The sequence below is a fragment of the Callorhinus ursinus genome, unplaced genomic scaffold, assembly GCF_003265705.2.
Source record: "Callorhinus ursinus isolate GAN/ISIS: 27379988/994484 unplaced genomic scaffold, GSC_fseal_2.0 scaffold77, whole genome shotgun sequence".
NCBI classification, from domain to species: Eukaryota; Metazoa; Chordata; class Mammalia; order Carnivora; family Otariidae; genus Callorhinus; species Callorhinus ursinus.
Genome location: NW_027397139.1, coordinates 798,218 through 821,711, shown reverse-complemented (window position 1 = coordinate 821,711; position 23,494 = coordinate 798,218). Strand labels below are relative to the sequence as shown.

At 59.6% G+C, this 23,494-nt stretch overlaps 4 protein-coding genes across 18 annotated transcripts in view; 2 read left to right on the top strand and 2 right to left on the bottom strand.

Moving 5' to 3' along the window:
- Nucleotides 1–4,381: 4,381 nt before the first annotated feature.
- NDUFA11 (NADH:ubiquinone oxidoreductase subunit A11) lies at nucleotides 4,382–9,903 on the bottom strand. Its single transcript, XM_025861455.2, has 4 exons — nucleotides 9,722–9,903; nucleotides 6,140–6,232; nucleotides 5,926–6,048; nucleotides 4,382–4,564 (listed from the first exon to the last, which is right to left on the bottom strand). Exons 1-4 carry the CDS (start codon nucleotides 9,816–9,818, stop codon nucleotides 4,452–4,454), a joined length of 426 nt encoding a protein of 141 aa, XP_025717240.1. The 5' UTR covers nucleotides 9,819–9,903; the 3' UTR covers nucleotides 4,382–4,451.
- A 55-nt stretch (nucleotides 9,904–9,958) lies between these two features.
- CAPS (calcyphosine) lies at nucleotides 9,959–17,400 on the top strand. 4 transcript variants are annotated; one of them, XM_025861452.2, is made up of 5 exons: nucleotides 9,959–10,065; nucleotides 15,938–16,047; nucleotides 16,122–16,299; nucleotides 16,445–16,651; nucleotides 16,726–17,400. In XM_025861452.2, exons 2-5 carry the CDS (start codon nucleotides 15,965–15,967, stop codon nucleotides 16,825–16,827), a joined length of 570 nt encoding a protein of 189 aa, XP_025717237.1. In that variant the 5' UTR covers nucleotides 9,959–10,065; nucleotides 15,938–15,964; the 3' UTR covers nucleotides 16,828–17,400. The 4 variants fall into 4 exon arrangements, with proteins under 4 accessions (XP_025717237.1, XP_025717236.1, XP_025717238.1 ...); XM_025861451.2 differs by lacking the exon at nucleotides 9,959–10,065 and adding an exon at nucleotides 11,030–11,163; XM_025861453.2 differs by lacking the exon at nucleotides 9,959–10,065 and adding an exon at nucleotides 14,636–15,848.
- On the top strand, nucleotides 10,939–14,506 carry VMAC (vimentin type intermediate filament associated coiled-coil protein). Its single transcript, XM_025861454.2, has 2 exons — nucleotides 10,939–11,163; nucleotides 12,562–14,506. The coding sequence occupies exons 1-2, from the start codon at nucleotides 10,973–10,975 to the stop codon at nucleotides 12,878–12,880; spliced, it is 510 nt and encodes a 169-aa protein (XP_025717239.1). The 5' UTR covers nucleotides 10,939–10,972; the 3' UTR covers nucleotides 12,881–14,506.
- RANBP3 (RAN binding protein 3) overlaps nucleotides 17,327–23,494 on the bottom strand; it is a 53,830-nt gene continuing 47,662 nt past the window's right edge. For 9 of the 12 annotated variants that reach the window (XM_025861438.2, XM_025861443.2, XM_025861442.2 and 6 more), the window contains 6 exons: nucleotides 23,047–23,149; nucleotides 22,365–22,489; nucleotides 20,782–20,902; nucleotides 19,511–19,653; nucleotides 18,817–18,997; nucleotides 17,327–18,711 (listed from right to left, as the gene is read on the bottom strand). In XM_025861438.2, coding sequence (XP_025717223.1) covers nucleotides 18,668–18,711; nucleotides 18,817–18,997; nucleotides 19,511–19,653; nucleotides 20,782–20,902; nucleotides 22,365–22,489; nucleotides 23,047–23,149 — 717 coding nt within the window. In that variant the 3' untranslated portion in view covers nucleotides 17,327–18,667. The remainder of the gene's footprint in view (nucleotides 18,712–18,816; nucleotides 18,998–19,510; nucleotides 19,654–20,781; nucleotides 20,903–22,364; nucleotides 22,490–23,046; nucleotides 23,150–23,494) is intronic. The other 3 variants (XM_025861440.2, XM_025861446.2, XM_025861449.2) reach the window with 1 other exon arrangement.

Below are 23,494 nucleotides of genomic sequence, written 5' to 3'. Positions count from 1 at the left end.
ACAACAGCAAACCCCGCCTGACTTGTGTGTCCTCTGGTAACACACGCCCTGACATTGGCCCCTTCCCTCACTTCACAGGGACCCTATGGTGCACCCCACCCAGCCACATGGCCTCCTTGCAGGGGGAGGGGGTGGGGTGGTGGTGCACCAGGCTCCGTCCAGCCTCAGGGCCTTCACCAAGGAGGGAATGTCATTGGTCTTGTTGGTTGATGTGACCCCAGGCCCGAGACAATGCCTGGCACACATAGGTTCTCAGTAAATACTTGTGCCTTCCAAGTCTTGACTTGAGCTTTGGTTTATGGACGGTTTCTTTCCCTGTGGCCCCCCTGCCCGGCCATCATCTAATGGGGATGTCGTGAATGGGACCTTGCCCAGCGCTCGCACCCAGGAAGCAGGGCTGGGCCACAGATTTACAGAGCCCCACTATGTCCCTCGGCGGCTTGTGACCCAAAGGTGTAACAGCCAGGATATGTCCCAGCCCTCAGGGAGATACACGGTCCGTGAGACAATGCATGTGACGGACATGGATCTAGAAGCTGCTAAGTGCTGTGGGCAAAACTGGCAGTAGGTAGAGGGTGTGTAGGGAGTGCTGGCCGGGTGGGATGTCACTTCTGTGAGGTGTCAGAGAGGCCTCAATGAGGAGGTGACATTTGAGCTGAGAACTGGAGGTGAGGGGGTGGCTGTGGGGCTGTCTGGGGGAAGAGTGTTCCAGGCAGAGCGCACAGGCAATACAAAGGCCCTGGGGGCAGCACTGGCCTGGTGTGTTGAAGGAACAGCAAGCAGAGGGAGCGAGGGGTAGAGAGGGAGGGGGAGGTAGGGAGGAGACAGGCAGGTCGTGCAGGGCCTCTGGGCCTCAGGGAGGACTTGGATTTTTACTCTGAAGAAGGTGGGAGCCCTGGAGGGCTGTGGGCGGAGGGCAGGGCCCGACCCAGACGCTCACGGGCACCCTCTGGTGGCTGCATCAGGGAAGACAGATTGCAGGGTGGGAGCGGCAGGTCAGGGGAGGAGGCTGTGTTGTGCCAACTGGGCGATGATGGGGGCCGGCCCCTGCTTGGGGCCGTGGAGGGACGCAGAAGTGGGCAGATCCAGGAGAGGGTCTAAAGTCAGGCGGATTCACAAAGGGGTTAGAGGGCGGAAGGATGAGCCCTTCAGGCCCCACCCGCCCTTCTCCACAGACTGGTGTGTCCCGCCCTGACCCACATGCAAGGTGGTTTTTCATTTTCATTTTATTTTTAAAGTAGGCTCCATGCCCAGCATGGAGCCCAACGTGGGGCCCGAACTCACGAGACCTGAGCCAAGATCAACAGCCGGTGCTTAACCGACTGAGGCACCCAGGCACTCCTGCCATGTAACTTTTTTAAAGGAATCCGTGGGGGTGTTGCTTTTGAGATCACTTGGCCTTGTCCCACTGGACTCCAATTGAGACCACCTGGGAAGCCTTTCAGATAGGTTGTTGCCCCACGATCGCTAATGACCATCAAAGAACTAAGGTCGCGAGCCTGCTGCGAGCCAGGCCCTATGAAGCCGCCTGGCTGGGCCTCAGTTTCCCCATCTGTAAGACAGGACCAGCAAGAGCAGCTCCCTCCTAGGGCTGTTGCAAGGATTGGATGAGCTAACAGTAACAACTGAGCCTTCCTGGCCGTGGGGAGAGGCTCCCCTAGCTCTTCTTCTTGGTCGGATTTAGCCCGCTCACATTTTCTTGGCTTTACAGAGAGCTCGAGACCCCGCAGCAGAGCCTGGAGGCTTGTCAGTCCTTGCAGGCTTGTCCCCACCGGGCAGGGTGTCTCCAGGGATGGGGGCCTTGGGGAGCGTGTGCCCCGCTGCCCCAGAGGTCGGCCCCGGGAGGAACAGCAGGCCCTTTCTCACTCAGCGGCCCTGCTCTGTCCCCCACATCAGGCCTTTGATCTGTCTTCTGCCCAGGACGCCTTTCCCCCTCAGGCACATCCAGCAAGACCTCATCCTCGGATCTTCTGACGCTCGCTTCCCTACCGCACTTTGTCCTCCCCCAGGAAGCCCTCCTGCTCTCCCCAGTCCCTTGCCCTGGGGAGGCCCTTTCTGAGTTCCTCCTTTTCTTCCAGACCAGACTGCCTGGGGCTGGAAATGGCTTCATCAAGCTCAGGATGGGGACAGGGGGACCACTGTACTCTGGAAAGGTCCTTCACTACCCCCAAGCAGGGGCCGCTGGGGCAGGAGGTGGGGTCCCAGGCAAAGTGTGTGTGTGGGGACTGGATACTATAAACAAGGCCGGCCCCCCTGGGGTCTCTGCATGGGGCAGTATGTCAGTCCCTCACAGCCTCATAAATGTTTATGGGCAAGGGGGTCTGGACTTGGGGGGGCGGTCCCTGGAGCCCAGCAGGCAGCCACTCCTTCCTGCCCCATTCCGGGGGGCCTGCTCCAACACTGGCGGCCAGCCAGCCCAGAGAGGGCTGAATAGGTGTCCAGCACAGCCCTGGTCTGAGCCAGCTAAAGGGGAAACTGAGGCTAGGAAGCAGGAAGGGACTGGCTGGCTGTGAACTTTTGCTTTTCCTCTGGGGCTTGGGCTTCACAAAGAGCCAGGGGTGGGGGGTGGTGGTGGCCATCAGTTAAGTGCCTGACTCTTTGTTTCGACTTGTGATCTCAGGGTCATGTGATCAAGCCCCATGTCAGGCTCTGTGGTCAGTGTGGAGTTTGCTTGAGATTCTCTCTGCTTCTCCCAGTCATGCTCATTCTCGCTTTCTAAAATAAAATAAATCTTAAAAAAAAACAAAAACAAACCAGGGGGCTGCGGAAGGGTGTGTGGGGAGGCCTGGGTAGATCCGGCTGAGAAGTGACCGACTGCTGAGCCTTGACCAGGTCCCCCTTTCAGCCCTCGGTGACCAGAGGCCCTACCTGCAGCACCAGGTCCGCTGAAACGACTCTTACTGTCGCCCCCGTTCTGCCGGCTGTGGCGGGCAGGATGAGTGAGGAAGGGAAGGGAGAGGGGCAGGGATACAAACTGACTCCTTCACCCCACAGGGCTGGGGGGCAGGGGGCCAAGCATCGGTGGGCTCTGCCCCCTGCCGGCTGCAGCAGGGACACACCAGCCTGTGCAGGAGCCTAAGGGCCTGTTCCCCCTCAGAGAGCAGAGAAGGGGGGGCTTCCCTCTTCCTGGAACATTGCTGAGGGAGGGACCCTGTTGTCCCCACTTGCCACTGAGAATAAAACCAGTAAAGAACCAAGAGCTGGGGGGCGCCTGGGTGGCTCAGTCGTTAACCGTCTGCCTTCGGCGCAGGTCGTGATCCCAGGGTCCTGGGATCGAGCCCCGCATCGGGCTCCCTGCTCAGCGGAGAGCCTGCTTCTCCCTCTCCCACTCCCCCTGCTTGTGTTCCCTCTCTCGCTGTGTCTGTCAAATAAATAAATAAAATCTTTAAAAAAAGAAAAAAAAAAAAAGAACCAAGAGCTGGGACTCTGGTGCAGGTCTGGGACCCGAGCGCTCTCAGGGCTCGGCAGGTCCACGTCTCCTCCCAGCCTTTCTCCCGCCTGGCCGCGACCCCGAGCTGGAGCCGGTGCCCCCTGTGGCGGGAGACTCGGAGTGGCTATGGGGTAGTGAGCTGGTGAGGCCAGCCCAGCTGCAGCCAGCAGGGCCCGGGCTCTGCACACGCTAGATCCGAGCTGCCCGACATCTGGCCAAATGACAGCCCAGGGTGGACAGAGAGCAAGGCTCCAAGTCCGGCTTCCAACCATGTCGGCACCTGGGTGGGTGGTGGGGGGGAAAGGGTGAGGGATGGGGCGAGAAGGGGGCCTCAGGGCCCGGCTCCTGCTGCCTCTAGGCCACTTGCAGTGCCCGACCCCGCTCCCCAGGGTAAAGCCCAGAGAGCCCTAATTCATGGCCCACCTCGACATGCTGCAGCAAGCCTTCCTTTCTGGCTGCCAGAGCCCATTCCGCAGCACGCTAGGGGCCAGGGCTGGCATTCCCAGGCTGCCTAAATCACTGGGCCTGACAGGCGGCGGCCGGCGAGGATCAGGATTCTTCTCTGGTGCCCGCCACAGGCCCCTGCTTTGCAGGATCCTGGTGGCCTGTCAGCCACCTGTCACCTGGGGACAAGGCTCCTGGGCCAGCGGGTCGGGGGTGCTCTGCTCCAATGCCCAAGAATTTGGAGTCAGGTCGTGCGTGGGCCCTGGGTGTGTTTTCCACATGCCATTGGCTTTGGGCGGGGGGAGCACAGAGAGGGGATGGCCTGTGACCTGCTGGGGGCGCTGCAGGAAGGGCTGTTGGGGGGCGGTGCCCGGCTCCGGTCTTCAGGGCCAAGCTGGCGCCCACTGGGCTGCTGCTGGAGCGACACTGTCACCCAGCCCACCGGGGACGGGGCTTCATCCCAGAGGAGAGGAGGGGAGGGGAGGGGAGGGGAGGGAGACGCACACAAAGAATACACACAGAATTTATTTTCAGTCGCATCTGAGCCCGCCCGCGGACCGGGGCGGGGGGCGGGGGGCTACACCTTGGGCGCCGCAAACACCTTCCAGCCCTCCTGCTGGCCCATCTTGAGCAGCGCGGCTGTCATGCCCATGTACGCGCAGGCGGCGGCTCCGATCCCGTAGCTGTGAGCTGCCGGAGTTGGGAGGGCGGCGTCAGGCGGCCATGCGGCTTCCCCGCCGCCTCCCCCGGGAGCCCAAGAACACGGCCTTCCCGTGAGGCTTAGGGGCTCGGGGCTGTGGGTCCCGAGGATTAAGTCAGGGGCCCCTCTGGGTGAAGATGTGTGTGGAAACCCGGGAACCGAGGCTGTCAGTCCGGTCCGGGGAGGGGGACCCCGCGCTCGGTGGAGCCTCAGCCGGGGTGCGCTGGCCGCAGGCGCCAGGCCCTGTATTTGCTCTGTGGACCGTGAACGCGAGAGCGCAGAACGGCCCTGCTTGCCTGAGGGCTGTCGCTGGGCAGGGAGGCGGGCCTGCCGTGTGCAGGGCTCACCCCCTTGGCGGGCTGGGGGTATGTGTCAAACCCTAGAATGCATGGGCCTCCACCTCCCTCCACCGTGCCCTCCCTCTGCCTGACTGGAACCTTCCACCAAGCACTGGCAGACTGGTGGGCCAGGGCAGTTGCCAGCCCGGAGGCTGTGGGAGGTGGAAAAAGCAGTGACTGCTCCGTTCCAGGTGGCTGCACTGTGCCAGGCTGGTGTGGGGCCCCCGCCCTGCCTCCCACTAGGGAGGCATGCTCTGCTGGTTCCCAGGTGACCTCGCACCACCCAAGCCCCCTCTCGGAGCTAGTCCGTGTATCTCCAGGTGGGGATGGTAAGTGTAGCTCCCCTGCAGGGCTGTGTTTGGTCAATCAGGGCTCTGGGTGCTGGGAGAGGGACGGCAATGCAAGGACCACACACGTTCTCCATGCTCATGGGGCAGGGGCAGGGGCAGAGACAGACAGTGGCCTTGTGTTCTCTGACAAGGTGCAGCAAAGGAGGGCGATAAGGAATGAGGGCAGTGGACCCAGATCATCCACAGGGGGGTTTGGACAGTGAAAGAGGGAGCTGTGCTGACATCTGGGTGAATAGCACTCCAGTAAGTGGGCACAGCACATGCAAAGGCCCTGGGGCAGGACTGGGCCTGGCTTGGAGGAACAGCAAGGCGGCTTGTGTAGCTTATACAGAGTGAGCAAGGGGGAGAGAGGGAGGAAGGGAGGGTAGAGGGGATGGGGCAGGTTGTGCAGAGCTTTGTGGGCCAGGCTGAATGCCACACTGAGTCACAGGCGGGTATATGGGCTTGGTGAGGTAGACATGCAGTAGGTGTTTAAGCAAAGCAGCTCTTAGTATTACTGGACTGGCTGGTGGCAGAGATTCAAAAGCACTGGAAGGTTTCACGGGGACTGCCCCCTCCTCTGCTGGGGTGAGCATCCCACACACCTGGCCCCTTCCTGGCCCCTGGTCTGGGATAGAATGGGGGGTTGTGGTCAGCGGAGGTCAGAATGGGGGGCTCACTTACTGCGTGCTCCCAGGGTCAGGCCTCCGGCACAGCCTCCGATGAAGTAGTTCAGGGGGTCATCGGGCTTCTCTCGGACCTGAGCGCTGAGGCAGGACGTGAGGCCAAATATGGCACCGATGGCGGCTGTTGGGGTGCAGGTGGGGGGGTGAGCGTTGAGTCAGGGCCCAGGGCCAGTGCCAGGAGGGCCCCTAAGGAGAAGCCAAGGCTCGCTCACCTGCAGTAAATGTGTACCGCCCTGTCCTTGCCACTCCCTCTAGGAAGGAGTCCGGGGGCTGGAGCGTGACACTGTAGGCAGAGAAGATCAGGCCTGTGGGACCAGAGAGGGTGAGGTGAGTTGGACCAGGAACTGGGCGCTGAGACCAGGAGGGGCCCTGGCTGGGGGCAGGCCCCTCCACTACCAGAGAAACCCTCTCTCCCTCTGTCCCCATGGCACCCAGAAGGAGGCTCCTAGCACCACCCCTTCGCCCAGGAAGGGACTGTTCTGAGGTTTACCCAGGGCCCCACAGCTGCTGAGCAGCCACAGTGGGATTCCAACCCAGTCTACTGCTCCAAACCCTGGGCTCTCACCCTTACCTCCGGGCCTCAGGCCTCCCTCCGCAAGGCCTGACCAAGGCCTGCCCGGGGCCCCTTCACCCTCCACAGTGCACTGGTCCAGCTTGCAGTGGACACGGGAACGGGCCCAGGGCCCAAGTGGCTGGGCTGCTCTCTGGCCTCACGTACCAGCACAGACAGCATGGCTGAGCCCCACAGGGCTTGGCACCCAGGCCCTGCTCCCCACTCCCAGCCAAGGCTGCATTCTCCCATGGGGCCCAGGGCTCCTTGGCGGAGACTTGGCTGCCGGGGCTGCCAAGGCCTGCTGTTCGTCACCCTTGGGCCCCCTCCTGCTGGCAGCTTGGGCCTGGGCCCATCCCTCGCACCTGGCTGGCTCAGCAGCCGCTCCCGCCCACCCGGCCTTGCCACTCCGGTCAGCTTTTCCATCTCTGCTCGCCCTGGCCTCCCTGCCCGACACTGGCTCTTGCGCATGAGGGGCCCGGCAGGGGCTGGGCCTGGACCCGAGTGCCAGGTGGGTGGTAAGGCCCGAGGCTCTATCCTGGGGCATCTTGAGCAAACACTGCCCGGGATGCTGTGTGGGTCTGAGGTGAGGCCAAGGCAAGGCCTTGGGCAGCTGCCCCGACCAGACCCTCCTCAGTGGGGGGGGGGGGGGAGGGGGAGGCAGACCAGGGCCCACCTGGCTGGTTCTGAATCACCAGGAAGAGCCTAACACAGAGCTCCCCATCCTCCAGCTGACCCTGCTCAGGGCAGACAACACACCCCTCCTCTCCCTACAGACCCCCCGCATGGCTCAGTCACCACAGGGACCTCCCAGGGCCAGCCCGTCCCAACCTGTCCGCCAGCTCACATTCCACGCTGCACACAGACCGTGCCCCCGCCATCCTAATCCCCTCAGAAACCCTAGAACTGGGAGTGGATGAACTGTCTCCTAGCAATCATCCAATATGGTGACCTGCCATAGCCCACCCTCCCCACATCCTGTGACCCCCAGCACATGAGGGTCTCTACTGACTCGGACCTTTCCATGGCCCCCCATCACCCTGCAAAAGGCCCTCTTCCCAACTCCCACCTGCTCCTGGCTCTTTCTCAGCCTCCAGCAGTGACCTCCAGACACAGTGCACACTCGACCCTTTATTCATTCCTTCCTTCCTTCACAGTGACTGCAGGTTGTCATTCCTTTTCACAGTCACTGTGTGCCCACATTCATTCATTCATTCTTCCATCCATCCAGCTACTTCATTCATTCACACATTCATTCAGTTACTATATGCCCTAATTCGCTCATCCAGCCACCCATCCACAAGAGTTACTGGGGGCCTTCATTCATTCATTCATTCATTCATTCATTCATTCAGGGTTACTGTGTGCCCACAGGGCGCTGATGCTAGAGGGTACAGTCTCTCTGCCCTCCGGGGGCTCACCATCTCAGGAAAGCCAGACAGGAAACAAGAGTGTTCTCTCAGTGAGGCCTGAGGGGAGGCAGGGAAGGTAAGAGAGGATCCAGGAGCCAAGTCCTGCATGTTGAGTGGAGCTGGCCAGTGAGAGAGAAGGCAGGCGGGCGAAGTAAGCATACACACACCCACACAGTGATACCCTCGAAGGCTCACAGGGGCTGGTGACCACCATAAATCCGAGTCTCTCAGCGACTGCCTGACATGGCACCTCTGTCAAAGTTCCCACCCACACTCCCCCAAAGACCTTCCAGCAAGCCCCCGCTCCTGAAATGTACTCAGTCTCCCCCAAGAGCCTCCGGAGATGTCAGTCCACCCCCATGGACTGTGCCTTTGTGATCACACATGTGCACTCCCACTCAGAAACACCAACATCAATGTCTTTCTCAGATTCAAAATCCCTTAAACCATCCAATTCCCGTTATCTCCCCGAAGGCCCCACGTGCCCCTCAGGCGACCCCCTCCTCCTACTTTAATTCCCCTTTAGACACAACCATGGGCCTCCACAAAGTCCTGCCAGGCATTCCCCAACGTCAGCATTTCCCTATAAGAATGTGCCCGAATAAGGTCCCCCTACAGTGATCCCACCCCGCACTGCGCAACCCTCTCCAAAGGCGCCCTAGAGACCCTGCCACACACCTCTACTGTCCCCACAACTCGCCACGCAAGCAGACTCCCCAACCACCCTCTCTCCTGAGGCCCCTCCACAAGGATCCTGCACGCACAGTCCTTGCCCCAGCCTCTCTCAGGAGCAGATCAGCAGACGTGGATTTGCATACCGGCTCGAAAAGACCCTGGGATAGTTAACACACCTCTCTGACCTTCAGTTTCCACCTCTGAGAAATGGGCACGATAATTGTTGATCTCAGAAAATGGAGTGATGATCAGGTCTACCTTAATCCAAATGCGTCCCAGTGGAGACTCAACTTCTGCCAGGCCTTGTTTCAGGAGCTGGAGATATGGAGGTGGCCCAAACCATCATTCCTACCTCTCGAGAGAGACTGGAAGGGGCGAGATGCTGAGGTGTCCCGTGCAGAAGAGTGTTAGGGCCGTAGTCCCCTTATGCCCTCCCAAGGCTACCCTTATAGTAGCCCCTGACCCACCTCAGCACCCCTACGGCCCCTCTGGTGGTCCCAATAAAAGCTTCAGATATCCCTAACCATCCCGCTCTCCTGAACCCTAAAAAGACTTTCTCTCACACTGGAACGTTCTCAAACTTCTGTACCCCCGAGACACACCCATGATCCCCCCAAATAACCTTAACTCACCCTGTTGTTAAGCCTCATGAATCCCCAGCTCCTTTGAGCCCCAGTAAAGGCCCTCTGCCACTCAACGACGTCCCCAGAGCCTGGTGATAGCTTCAACAGTAACCCCCAAATCCCAGCCCCCAGCAACCGCTTCTGACGACCCCAGTGGCCAACCTGTCACATGTACCACTTCCCGGTGCCCTCCAACCCTGCCGGACCCCCTTCACCCAAGAGTTCCTCAAGGCCTCCTCAGACACCCCCACGACGACGTGTCATCCCGTGAGATACCCAGCGCTCCTGCGACCCCCTCGGAGAGCTCCCAGTGACCCTGTCGCCTTCAAGCGCCCTCTGAATCAGTCCGACACCCCCACAAAGTCTATCTCGTACAAGAGCTCCCCAGCGACCCAGGGCCGCCCCAGACATCCCGGCGACAACTTTACGGCACCTGCGAGATCCCCAGCGCCGCAGGACGCCCTGGGACAGCCCCCAGCGACTCTATGACCTCCCTGCACCCTCTGCCCTCGGGGACCGGCCGAGAATGCTCACCAGCGGCACCACTGACCGTGGTGCTGGCGTAGGTCTTGCGGTGGCACTCGGTGCCATCGGGGATGTCCAGGTATTGCTGAAGAAGCGTCCGCGCCATGATTGCACACCCCTGGCCCCGCACAGTACAGCCCGCCGGCTCCCCGTGTCCAAGGGCAGCGGCCCCGCGTTCTCGCGAGACTTCCTGGGCGGCGCGCGCAATCTCTCGGGCGGAGGGGCCGACAACAAGCGTGCAACTTTATTGAACACCGCGGACACAGACACGGTCGCGCGCACGCGCCGAGTCGGGACTGGCGTAAAGGAAGCGCGCGTGCACCCCCAGCCGCCTTCAAGAACGAGAAACTGAGGTAAGCCAGAATCAGTGAAGGCAGATCTCACCAGTTCCAACTCAGAAGGTCCTAGGTTAGGAAAGGTTGACACCCGGAGGTGGGGCTTAATGCAGGGGAGGGACTATGACCGGTTCTAGGCCTATCTCCAAGCGCAGATTCGGGCGCGGGGCGGGGCTCCACTTGATAGGAGCAAGATGTAACTCCGGGGCGGGGCACAGCGCAAATGTGACCACTCTCAGCGCCAGAATCTGCGTGAGTATGGGGGTCTGAACCGCGTGCGACTATTTTGGGGCGTGGCCAGGTTCCAGGGCGGGAAAAGGTACCGATCCCAGGGCTAGGATTTTATAGGGACGCCACTCGTGCTCACCTTGTGACCGGCTTGTCCGAGCCCTGGAACGGAGGAGGTCCGCGCTAGACTGGGGGGCGTGGCCAGAACCGAAGACACGCCCCCAAGGGACTTGGCCGAACCGGAGCTGTACGTTTGCTTAAGGGGCGTGTCCGTGGCCTTCCGGGTGGATCTGAGAGAGGCGAAGCCTGGAGCGTGGCCACGCTTGCTGGGCCGCAGGACCCGGACTAATGCTTCTGGTGTTGGTTCCTCAGTGGAGCGGGGCCTGTCTCGAAGGCGTGACCAGTCCCGTTGCGGGAGCCTGAACAGGGAGCGCCATCGAGGACTCAGGCCCACCTGGAGGCGTGGCTTGTCAGAACCTTGGCCAATCTTAGAGTTAGGCCGGGCTCAGGGGCGGAGTCTTGAGGTGCCGGGACCAGTGAGGGTGTTTGGGTTTGAGGAGGGCGCGACCCATCCTGCCGCAGCCAATCGCGCCGAGGTTCTGAGGGGGGGGGGGCTTTGGGGGCGGGGCCCATCGGGGGCAGGGCCCAAGGGCGTGGCCGGGGCCGGTTCCGGGCCGCCGGGGACGGGGTCGGGGCCATGTCGGCGCCGCAGCCGCTGCAGATCCGCGAGGCGAACGCACACCTGGCGGCTGTACACCGCCGCGCCGCGGAGTTGGAGGCGCGGCTGGACGCGGCGGAGCGCACAGTGCGCGCCCAGGCCGAGCGCCTGGCGCGCCACGACCAGCAGCTGCGCGCTGCCCTGGACGAGCTGGGCCGCGCCAAGGACTGGTGAGGCCCGGGGCCGGCCCGGTGGACTTCTGGGAGGTGGGCGGGGGCGGAGCGGAGATGGGAAGGTAAGGAGAGGCGCGGGAACCGCATGCAGTCACGTGTAGGCTGCACTCCTGGTGGGATTGAAAAAAACGAACACCCCAAACCTCGAATTAGTCACCAGCATGCAAAGTTAAGAGGTGTCACACAAGTGCGGATTTCTAAGTTAAAACAGAGCCCATTTTTTTAAAAAAGATTTTATTTATTTATTTGAGAGAGAGAATGAGAGAGCATGAGAGGGGGAAGGGTCAGAGGGAGAAGCAGACTCCCCGCTGAGCAGGGAGCCCGATGCGGGACTCGATCCCGGGACTCCAGGATCATGACCCGAGCCGAAGGCAGTCGCCCAACCAACTGAGCCACCCAGGCGCCCAAAACAGAGCCCATTTGTTTCCACAATGCAAAATTGGCTCTTTCCGAGTGGTGCTGGGGTCACCGACCTCCTAGGCATTGAGATCCATGGCAGGTTCTGGAGCAGAGGAGGCTGGGATCATACCAGCCGTTTTTAAAGAACCCCTCTAGTTTTGAAGAGGGGCTGAGGATCGAAAGAGATGAGAAAAGTGCCCAGGGAGGAGGGAGGTCCGGGGCCCAGGTGGGAAAGGAGCTGGTTGGATTCATTCATTCATCTTTACTGAGTACCTACTATGTGTCAGGCACTGTGCTGGGCACTAGAGCACATAAGTGAGACCTACTAGCACAGTCCTTAGGCAGGTACATCACTAGGCAGTTACGACATGGGGTAGTTGGGGTCGTGATGGAAGGGCACATAGGGTTCTGAGTGGGCCTAGATGGAAGGCTTCCTGGAAGAGGAGCCATCTAAGCTGAACAACAAATAGGAAAAGATGTAGGGGACAAGGGAATTGCAGGGGAGTGATTAGGGAGTTTTCGTCTGCTTTGGCTGCCATTACAGAATACCACAGGCTGGGGGTCCTTAAACAATTGAAATTTTCTCCTCACAGTTCTGGAGGCTGGAAAGTCCAACCGACAGATTCAGTTCCTGGTGACAGATTCTCATCCTGGCTTGCAGATTGTCATCTTCTTGCTGTGTGCTCACATGGCCAGAGAGCAAACTGTCTGGTGTCTCTTCTTACAAGGGCACTAATTCTATGAGGGCCCCACCCTCATGAGCTTATCCCAAAGGCACCATCTCCAAATACATCACACTGGGGATGGGGGCTAGGGGTTCAACATAAGAATTTTGAGGGGACACATTCAGTCCATAACAAGGGGGTCTTGGAGAAGTGGTGGGGAGCTTGGCGTTTATCCTCACGGTGATGGGGAGCCCCGGGAAGTCAGGGGCAGGGAGGAGGAGAATTGCTGGTCCCCTCAGTACCGTAACCGCCCTGTCTTGCCTTCTGCCAGTGAGCTTGCCGCTCTCCAGGAGCAGCTGCTGACCTCCGAGGCCACTGTCCGCAGCCTGCAGGCTGCTGTGCGTCAGAGGGATGAGCTCATTGGGCAGCTGCAGCCCCGGGCGGAGCTGCTGCAGGACATCTGCCGTCGCCGGCCACCCCTGGCCGGGCTGCTGGCTGCCCTGGCGGAGGCTGAACGCCTGGGGCCCCTGCCAACCAGAGACCCCAGCCACCCACTCCCTGGTGGGCCCAGTCCACGCCTTGCCAACAGTACTGGGGCAGAGGAGGACAGGGACCACCTCCAGCCTGCAGTGTTTGGGACCACTGTGTGAGCCCTGGGGCACAGATAGCACAATGGAGACGGAGTTCCACTGCTGTGGGTGTCCTCAGGGGTCACCAGTGTCCCAGAGGGGACCCCGTGGCAGAGCCATAATCCTTTCCAAGCATCAAACCTGCTAAAAAGTCATAGGTTTCAAACAGGCAGCCCAAGGGCCAAAGGCATATGGTTAGCCTGGACAGGTTTTTTTTTTTTTAAGATTTTATTTTTAAGTAATCTCTACACCCAATGTAGGGCTTGAACTTACAATCCTGAGATCAAGAGTCGCATGTTCTACCAACGGAGCCAGCCAGGCGCCCCTTGTTTTGTTTTGTTTTTCTTTAAACAAAACTTTACATCAATCAACTTGTTGAAAAATTGGCAACGTTTCACAAAAATCTGGATTGCTGGCTTCAGTCTTGGCCATGCCTGCTTGGATCTGAGCTCAGGATACCCTCTTTAGCCAAAGTGTGAGGTCCAGTTGGCTCCCTCATCTCTCTCAGGGCTGGATGTCTGGCCCCTGAAGTATCTGAGTTTGAGATCTCTCTCGCTCATGGAGGCAGATGTATCAAGTTTTTCTCCCCCTTTTCCCCCTGCCCTGATTTTCGTTCCTTCTGAAGCACCCCTCATCCTAGGCTAAAGCTTTTTCTTATTCTTCATCCCATACCAGAATTGGGAACCTCAAGCCTTGTGCTGTTTTGCACTGGTGCATTGGTTGTATGAAGATGGATTTTTAATCCTAGATTCTTTCCCCTAACTCTGTCCTTCCCTCAACGTTTAACCCAGAAGGGAGAGTGCGTGTGAGACATGCTGACATGCTGGTGGCCAGGCTGTGCTGCCCCGGGGAAAACTCAGGCATCCCTCAGCCTTTCCACTGGCTGTTCCCTCTGCCTAGACTGCTCTTCCCCCGGATGTCACATGCCCCGTTCCTTGTCACTCAGATCTTTGCTCAGATGTCACCTCCTCAGGGGGGGCCTTCCCTGCCTACCTTATTTGAAGTAACCCCGGCCCCTGCTCTTACCCATTCTGTTTTCTTCATGGGACATCCTGTCATCAGAGTGTAAGCTACCTGAGGGCAGGGCTTTTCTTCTTTATCACCAGCGCCAGGTGCACCCTGGGGCCTCGGTAGGAACAGGACGGGGTTTGTGGGCCCTGAAGGGAGCCGGGGACCCCTAGCACATCTGATGAGGCCCCAGCCAGTTCAGCTTTTGTAGCAAGCAGCCCGCTCCTTTTTTATATTCCCTAGAGAATTTATTTTTAAACTCATTTCTATGCTGCTCTTCTTGGCCAGAGACATTCAGGGTGCTATTATTTTCTAAATCAAACCAGGGTACCCCGTGCCTTTCTCTGCCCAGCCGAAGTGCCCAGCCTGGTCTCACACTAGCCCTTTTCCCACCTACTTACTCAGGGAACTGTCACACCAGGAACCACTGAGGGGTAGGGCCCATTTTGGCCTGGAAAAGTTCGGGGTCCGTCCCCAGCCCTCAGGATGGTGCAGCCTGCCCGCCTGGCATCTAACAGTGACCCCTCAGTGCAGTAACAGTGGCCCCATTTTCTCTGGATAGAATAAGGGGGGCTGCTTGTACGAAGGGAAGGCAGGTTGAGGCCTGTCTGAGCTTAATAAATTGGATGATTTCCTGGCCTTGGTCCTTCCTCCTTTCTTCCGGTGTGGGGGCTGGAGAAGTGGCCTGGGTGGGGTCCTGCTGGCCGGGGAGACACAAAGTTACAGTCACGGGCGCTTGTATCTAATCTTTGCCACCCAGGCTTGCCCCGTTTTATAGCTATGGAAAGTGAGGCTCAGGGAGGCGAAGTAAACCGGCCTCGGGTCGGGAGGGCCACTTGCAGTTTTTGGAGGGGTTACTCTTGATATCCTGATGAAGATGAGGAGATGCCAAAACAGAGTTACAATAACTGTGGTTATATTTTACACTTTTCTATGGAAAAAACTGATTTTTGTAACCCTCATGAAAAATGCAATGGAGTAGTTCTCTGCCTCCTCGAAGAGTTATGGACTGCAGCGAGCCACCAGAATGTCACTGCAGTTTCTCCTAACACTGACGGTGTCTAAGTCCAGGCTTTGAAAAGCCTCTGGTGACCTCTGGGTCTCTGCAGTGGATGGGTCCCCAAACGGGGCCCACGTTTTAGCCCCTGGGAGATCCAGCGTCATTTTCAATCCTGTCATTTGGTGTAACGCTCTTAGTCGATGTCTCGATCGGAGGCCTTCTGTGATTATGGCCTCGGTGCTTCTTGGATGGCGTCGGGGGCCAGGGCCACTTCTTCACTTGGTACTGCGGTCCCCTGGCTCCCCCAGCTTGTTAGGAGCAAAACCACCACGTGTTGTTTGAGAACTGAAAAACCAACCACCAAAAGACCCACATCGACAGAAATCTCACACTGGCCCCTGAGTAACTACCAGGAACTGCTTTGTCTGACTTAACGCTGGAAACAGTCTGTAAGACTGCTGTGTCCTGGCTCAGCCACACTGGTCTGAACACCGGACAAGGGGACCCGTGGAGCCCAGGGAGGGGAGGGGAGCTGCTCCAGGTCACATAGGAATTGGGTCTTAAGCCTTCTCGGCATGGCCTTGCCTCTCTCCATCCGGGACACTCTGGCCACTTAGGGCTGTGGCCCACCCCCTCCTTCTTGTGGCCAGGAAGGGGGACCGCCCCCAATCCCCATCTGGGTCTGGCTCTATCCCAGACCTGGGCACTGTGAGGCTGGGAGTGAGCAGGGCAGAGGGTGGGCAGCGGTGCCAGCAAAAGCACTGGCCTGTCCCTCCTGGCCCTGCCACTCCACCCCCCGGGGCTGTGCCTATCGCTGTGAGGCACTGGCACAGTGTGGGTTACAGCTGGGGCCCCTCCCAGTCTCCTGAGCCACCATCCCTTAGCAACAGGCCTGCTAGGCAGGACACACTGCCAACGCTGGGCAGAGCGGGCAGGAGCCAGAGGGGTGGCTGTCTGGACTCCAGGACAGTTGAAGGCCAGGTAAGCAGGTAGCTGGCCAGGGCAGGGTTGTGGCACCGGCCCACAGCCTGGTCAGCCGAGTCGGAGTCCTTCCTCAAACTCTCCTCCAGCCAGTTGCCCAGCCAGCCTGACCCGGCATGGATACTGTGGACGCCACTGTGGAGAAGCTCCGGGCACAGTGCCTGTCCCGAGGGGCCTTGGGCATCCAGGGCCTGGCCAGGTGAGCTGTCCCCTTGAGTCTTCTTGACCCCCAGCCCCAGGGGCCACTTTTTAACTGCACCCCACGCCCCTCAGATTTTTCCGCCGCCTGGACCGGAACCGGAGCCGATCCCTGGACTCTGGGGAACTCCATCGGGGCCTGGCTGAGCTGGGGCTGGTGCTGGACAGGGCCGAAGCGGAGGGTGTGTGCAGGCGCTGGGACCGTGATAGCAGCGGGATGCTGGACCTGGAGGAGTTCCTGAGGGCCCTGCGGGTGAGGCCCTTTGCCCTGCTGTCTGGGGGGGGGGGGGGTGCCGATGAGCTCTCCGTGGGCTTGTCGATGTCAGTGCTGACCCTGGATGCCTGGAAGCCCTGGTGCTCTGCACTAGGCCCCCCAGTCATGACCTGCTCCTTTCCAGCCCCCCATGTCCCAGGCCCGGGAGGCGGTCATTGCAGCTGCGTTTGCCAAGCTGGACCGCAGTGGGGATGGTGTGGTGACCGTGGATGACCTCCGGGGGGTGTACAGTGGCCGTGCCCACCCCAAGGTGCGAAGTGGGGAGTGGACTGAGGAGGAGGTGCTCCGCCGCTTCCTGGACAACTTTGACTCCTCTGAGAAGGATGGGCAGGTGGGTGCCCACAGATACCCCCCACCCCCTCTGCCCGGGTCTCTGGTCCCTACTTAGAGCCCATCTGCCCCCAGGTCACACTGGCTGAATTCCAGGACTACTACAGCGGCGTGAGCGCCTCCGTGGACACAGACGAGGAGTTTGTGGCCATGATGACCAGCGCCTGGCAGCTGTGAGCCGTGCACACTTGCTCAGCCAGCCCCCCCCCCGTAGTGGTAGGCCCCCCCCCCCCCGGCCCCCCCTGAGCCAGGGCCTCTCACCTGGGCTTCCAGCCAGGCAGCCCCTGAGGTGGAGGCCCCAGGACTGGTTGGATCAGGTCTCCGAGGACCCGGCTTGGCCACCAGGGGCAAGTGGGACAAAGTTTCCAAGGATGGGTCACTGGCTCAGGACCCCAGGGAGCAAGGCCCTCCCTGTCCATGCTGTGCAGACCCCCCTCCCCTCCTCCCCCCAGGAGCCACTGTTTGCAGGGAAGCAAACAGCTCTTCTGTAAAGCAAAACTCAGCAGGGAGGCGGCCAGTCTTGGAAGGCAGCCAAGTTTGGTCACCTGCCCGGATGTGGAGTGTGGGGCAGGGGCCAGGGGCCCGCAGACAGGCCAGGTGGCTCTGGGAAGTGGAGGCTGTTCCTGGCCAGGCTGTCCGGCTTCCTGAGGCCCCTGGGGCATGCAGGAGGCCAGGGTTTTAGTTAAAAGTTTTAATGTAGTTCCCAAATACATTTCATATGACAATCTTACATAAATGTTCCAAAACACATGGGCATTATCTGGTTTTACTTGTCACTACTTGGCTAAGGCTTAAAGCAGAGAAGTGTGACTGGATCTGCTGGGAGGGCCTTTGGCGCCTTCCCACGGCTCAGGCTGCACACAACCGACCCAAGGTGTGGGTGGCACAGCTGTGGAGACAAGGCCTTCCGCTCACCCCGAGGGCGGGGCTGGGCACTTTGCTCGGAAATCCCTCGGAGCCCTGTGCACAGGGCCCTTCTTCACAGGCCGCCCCAGGTGGGTGAAGCCCGGCTGGCTCCTGGCCATGCTCCAGGGTGGGGGTAGGCACAGCACCCACTCCTGTGTGTGCTGCGAATGTGGCAGACGGCCGGTTGCCTGGAACCAGCCCCCTGCCCCCTCCTCGAAGGTCCCGCTGAGGTCCCCCTCTGCCTCTCACAGGGGCCCCTGGTCCTGGATGGTCTTGGGGCAGTGATGTCGTCAAGGGCTGGGCAAGGAATGGCCAGCAGCAGGAAGGTTTGCCTCTGGGTGCCACATGATGGGTGACCGACATGATGGGAAAAGGCAGGAGGGTGGGTGGGGACCCACCCAGGTCCAGTGACCCTTTTTTAGATAAGCTCTTTCCAGGTCTGGGGCCCAACCCCTCAATACCCCACAACTGGGCCTGGAGCAACCCTGGGTGGGGAACAAAGTGTGGGGGGGTGACTCCCACCCCAGCACAGAGGCCAGGAGCCCTGGGAGGAGGAGGATGTGGCCCAGGACAGAGCTGTACCCACTCAATGCACAGCAGAGTCCGAACCTAAGAAACCAAACACAAAGCCTTGGGGGAAAAAGATCTAAAAATATAAGCCCCAAATCAGAGTGTGGGAAACTGGAAAAACGGTAGTTAGCAGAGCGTCCAGCAGGCCCAGTGTTTATACTTGTGTGGACAGACCCGGTGGCCTGGACGGGCGACGGCAGAGAGGCCGGGGACACGAGGAGGGAGGGGTGAAGAAACAAGTGTCCCAGTCCCAGTGAGAAGCCGTGACAAGTCTTAATGTGCCATTTCAATTCAAAGGAGGGGAGGGAAGAAATGTTCTTTTTCGTTTTGCTCATCAATATGATGAGGTCTCGTGTCCCAAACCACATTCAGGCAGTTCCCGAGTCTGCTTCTGAACGGGACATGCGGATCCGAACTGTGGCCAACCCAGCGGGGAGTGTGGTTCCCGAGCCCTGCGCCTCCACACTGCTGGGGGGGGGGGGGGGGGGGCGGGCAGACAGACGGACAAAGCAGCAGGCTCGTGGGCAGCCGGCTCCCGGCGCTATGTGCTTCCGGCCGTCTGCCCCTCCCCTTCCTCGCCAGCACCTGTTGGGAAGCAGCGGCCTCACCGTCAGGTCCCCACCCTGGCTGGAGCCCCAGCCCCTTGGGTCAGGCTCCCCATCCCCTCCAGGGCTGGGACCACTGGCTCACCGCCTCCGGTGGCCCCCGATGGAGCCAGGACGTCCTCGTCACTGTCGTCCTCGTTGGACGGGGCTGCCCCAGGTTCAGGGGCAGGCATCTTGGCTTCCTGTTCCTGCTCCACACGGCTGCGCAGGGCCAGGATGCGGTGGTGCAGGGCTGCATACAGCTGGCCCGTGTCCTTGGAACTGGCCTGGGGCAGGCAGAGGGAAGTGGTGGGTTGGAAGATCTCTTGGTCAGGGTGGCTGCTGCCCTCCTGTGGTGGAAGCCATAAGCCCCGGGCTGTGTCTGGGCCAGAGCCCAACCCTCTCTCCTCAACAAGCTCAGAGACAGCGGACTGAAGCTCCTGGGGCCCCAGGGACCGTCCTTCCCAGCGGCTTGCAGAGCTTGCAGCTGGGATGGCACTCGGTGATGCAGGCCCACTCCTGTCTCTCTGCCACCGATCCGTCTGGACACTGGCCGGCCTAGAGGCCTCCCTCTTCGCTCCCTGGCCCACACCCTCAGAGTGTCGACCGCTGCACCACAGAGCACCCCCCAGAGGGGCAGGACTTGGTGCAGCCCTGCAGTGGCCCGACTGGGTGTGCCCGGGAACCTCCCTCCTGTGGGACTCAGGAGGGCACGGCCCTTGTCCAGGGGTCTGTCTGTTCGGGCACTTCCTTTCCCCAAGAGGTCGGTAGTAGCCTGTCCCGGCCCCAGGGCTACTCACTGAGATCAGGAAAACCTTCACGCCCTGGTCCTCAGTGTCCATGGCTGTGATGCGTATGCTCTTTTCACTGGCCTTGTCAATCTGCATCTGGGCCCAGAGCTTGGTATTGAGGATCAGTCGCAAGCTGCCCTGGGTCCGCATCACTGCAACCGACAAGGCCACTCAGCCCTGGCCCCTGACCCCCACCCCACAGCCAGCTATGAGAACAGACACATTCTGGAATGAAAACACCACAAGGGCGAAATCCACAATTCTCTCAAGGTCCACATGAGCTGCCCACCAGCCTGCTGAGCCACAGCACCCCTCACACTGGGGGCCAGCCCTGTACCACCCAGTTCCCCCATGGCCACGTCCATCATGGGGAGATGCCAGGATGGTGGCTCCCTCGGAAGGGGGATGATTAGGTGGGAGGCAGGGCCAGAGAGTGACATTTGGGGGCTGTGTGCCCCCTTTCTTCATGACAACTGTCTAGAAGTTGATGCCCCCTGATTGGCCCCACTCACAGGCCGAGCCCCAGCCCCTACTCTGCAGTTTTCTTAGAAAAAAGGTTGAGGCCCAATGGCTGCTTAGAGCTCCCAAGAGGGAGACAAGGACAGACTGAGAGCAACATATGGTGGAGAGAAAGAGGGTACAGACCTTCCTCCTTCTCTGGAAGTACATATCACATCTCCCCAAGGCCGCTGTCAGCCTGCCTGGTTTATCAGAGCTCATCCTCCCCGCAAGTGCCCTGACCTTGTGGTCATGGTGACACCTTGTCTTCCCACCAGCCCACTTCTCCCCACCCCAACCTGGGCCCCCAGATGGCCCCAGATGGAGCAGCATGGGCCAGCTCAGGGAGGCTGCGGGGTGGAGTCCTGGGCTCCAACTGACCAGATCTCCCTGTGTCCACTCCCCGAGCCCTCTGTGCCCAATGGGCCCACCTCTGAAGTGCACATGGAGTAGCTGGAACAGCCTGGGGAAAGGTCTGTGGCAAGGACCACAGGCTGTATAGGGCCGTTTGATTTTTTATTTCCCCTTTCCACCACAAAACCACCAGCACTTTATTAGAAAACAAGTCCAAGAGCTGCTGAGTTGTTTCATCTACTGTCACACTCACAAAGAGGAGAGTCACAGAAGAGCTGGCAGCGAGAGCCTTGGGATGGGGCCTGTGCCTACAGGCCGCCGGTGCTGGGGCTCTCCAGTGGGGACCTGCGTGGGGATCCTGCCCTCCTGGGCCTTGGGAACTCTGTGCCATCCCGGGCCCCCTCCAGAGGCACCGCACTGCAGCTCACCTAGTCGAGACTGGAGCGTCCCGTCGTCAGTCGATGCCATGTCGTTGAGCCTGAGCAGCCCCCGGCCTCTCTCCACCCACGACTGCGAGGCCTTGTCAAAGACAAACAGCTTACACTGGATCTGGAACACAAGGCGGCCCTCTGGGTGAGCGGGGCCCTGGCTGGGTGGACACTGGTGTGGACAAACTCCGGGGAGCCTCAATCTAGCCTGGGTGAACTACTAGGTGGGGGTCAGCCAACGATGGCCCAGGGGGCACATCTAGCCCTTGGCCAGTTTTGGGTCCTGTTCTCCACCTCCGTTTTACATTGTCAGAGGAGCACGAAAGAATCAGGAAGGAAACGAAGATAAACACCAGATACCCACGAGATACCACCTTGCACTCGCTAGGATGGCATCACAAGCCAGGCAACAGCAGGTGCCGGGGTGGGGAGGCAGCTGGTGGACAGTCAGCAGCTCACATGCGGCTGGCGGGAACGACACATGGCATGGCTGCCGCGGAAACATGTCCCTCACAGTGTTACATGTGGAATCGCTGTGCGGCCCAGACACCCCACTCCTAAAGATCTACCCAAGAGAAACGACACGCATCTGCACACGTGAGCCTGTACACAATGTCCACGGTAGCATGATTCATACTAGCTAAAAGCTGGAAACCTGAATGTCCCTCCATGCACATCACTTGGCACTGCCCCGGGAACGGACCCCAAGCCCATGAGGCTCAGGGAGGGAATGAGACACAGAAGGACACAGGGGGTGTGAGTCCACGTGGGGACAAGTCCAGAACAGGCTCATCCACGACAGGAAGGGGGCTCGTGGGGGCCGGGGAGGGCATGAGAGGTGACTGCCGATGGGCGTTTCTTTTTTGGGGACTAAAATGTTCTGTTCTGATAGTGGTGGCAGCAGCATAACTACGTGAACCCACTAAAAACCACTGAACTGTACACTTTAAAGAGTGAATTCCATAGTGTATCTATCTCAATAAAGCTGTTCTATAGATAAAAAAAGAATACGCAGCGGAGACCACGCCTGGCCCTTCAGAGTGTGCGGCTCTTTACCAAGTCACTCTCTTCTCTTGTATAGATTTCACAACAGTGCTGAGTGGGCAGAAGCAATAGTACTTCTAAAAATGCCACATCAGAAACTCCCCAGTGCTCTATACACGCAGGTCACGGACACACATGCATGCGCACAACAACGCAAAGCAGAATGAGACACACTGAAGCGGACGTGTTGCCCCGGGACGCAGAGAAAAGGCGGGACAAAGTTTGGGGTGCATCCGGAATCCCGGTTCCCTAATAAAATACCATGGGGTGCCAGTGTGACCAATCACAGCCATTCATTCTGGGTGCATTTACAACAGTTTCTCCCCGAACTATCGAGAATGCCTCAAAAACAGATCCTTCTGCTCAAAAAGAAAGAGACTTGAAGTCCCTTAGCGCTCACTGAACTCTAGAAGCCTTGCCACAAGGTCCCGGAGGGTGGCGCACAGAGAGGCTGGGGGCTACGGCTGGCCTCTCACACCACCACCTAAGGGCCAGGAGGCCCACTGGAGCCAGATGCCCCCGGGCCAGGCCCGCCTCACCTGTAACACGTTGCTCTCCGCCTCCTCCCCGGTGATGACTTCCACTTTTTCCAACAAACACTTCCGTGCTGTTGCCTTGGTGTAGGCGGCTGCCGACTCGGCCAGGGACTCTGAAATGTTATTAGCTAAACGACATTGACTATTTATTTGCCGGGGTGTGTGTGTGTGTGTGTGTGTGTGTGTGTGTGTGTACCTCACAGGAGACAGAACAAAAGGGTTGGCTCTGCTTCAAGGGTGCCGGCTCCTGGGACATGGAACGGACCCCAAACATAACAGCGATCTGGCCCTGGATGCTGTGGGGAGACCATCTGGGAGCTAGTAGCCAGCGTGGCTCCAGATCTCCCACTGCCATTCATTCGGTAGAGGACAGGAGGACAGCAAAGGGAGTCCTCCCACAGAGCACCGAAGAGAAACTCCCTTCCCCCACCTCAGGGCAAGAAGGAAGAGAGGGACAGCCACCTCAACAAGCCTAACCCCAGAGTCATCCTGAAGCGCCACGGCCTCTCTGTTTTAGGATGAACACGTCCCCTCTCTGCTTGCTGAAAACCAGCACCCCTGGCTTTCCAATTCTGCCCCGGTGGCTGCCATGAGCTGGGGCCCATGTCCCTCCTGGGCGGGGGTGTGGATGGACAGTGCCCGTCACCTGGTACCCTTCCCACGAGGTGGTGGGACCGCAGCATACCTTTCTCGGGGGTGGCCTCCTGGGATGAGGACTCGGACCCGGACTCAGCAGCTGCGTTTTCCCTGGTGGCATCTGAACTGACTTCATTTAATTTAGGTGGGCTCTGCAGGGAGACGGAAGCACACGGGGAGGAGAGCATGTTGGAGTGCTCCTGGTGGGCCGGCCGCCGCGGAACAGGAAGCCCCTCTGCTGGGATGGTGGCTCTCGGCACTGTCTCCCGGGCAGAAGGCTTTTTTCTGCAGATGGCCTTTCCTTCACAGCTTTGGGGACCCACCCAGACCCGGCAGATGAGACTAGACAACCCCTCCGCAGGGGGTGCGTTCCAGCCTGGGGCCCTGTCTCCACACAATGATCCTCGAGCATCATGTGCTGGTAAAACCTACAGAAAAGCGCCCTCACGATGCAGGCAGCTTGGCCCTCCCAAATCCACCCTTCTCTGCTCTAGACA

Coding starts and splice junctions, on each gene's coding strand:
- NDUFA11 (XM_025861455.2), bottom strand. CDS start 9,818: ATGGCGCGGACGCTTCTTCAGCAATACCTGGACATCCCCGATGGCACC. Junction 6,233..9,721: donor CACGGTCAGTGGTGCCGCTG/GTGAGCATTCTC, acceptor CTGGTCCCACAG/GCCTGATCTTCTCTGCCTAC. Junction 4,565..5,925: donor CCTGACCCTGGGAGCACGCA/GTAAGTGAGCCC, acceptor CAACTCCGGCAG/CTCACAGCTACGGGATCGGA.
- VMAC (XM_025861454.2), top strand. CDS start 10,973: ATGTCGGCGCCGCAGCCGCTGCAGATCCGCGAGGCGAACGCACACCTG. Junction 11,164..12,561: donor CTGGGCCGCGCCAAGGACTG/GTGAGGCCCGGG, acceptor GCCTTCTGCCAG/TGAGCTTGCCGCTCTCCAGG.
- CAPS (XM_025861452.2), top strand. CDS start 15,965: ATGGATACTGTGGACGCCACTGTGGAGAAGCTCCGGGCACAGTGCCTG. Junction 16,300..16,444: donor AGTTCCTGAGGGCCCTGCGG/GTGAGGCCCTTT, acceptor GCTCCTTTCCAG/CCCCCCATGTCCCAGGCCCG. Junction 16,652..16,725: donor CCTCTGAGAAGGATGGGCAG/GTGGGTGCCCAC, acceptor ATCTGCCCCCAG/GTCACACTGGCTGAATTCCA.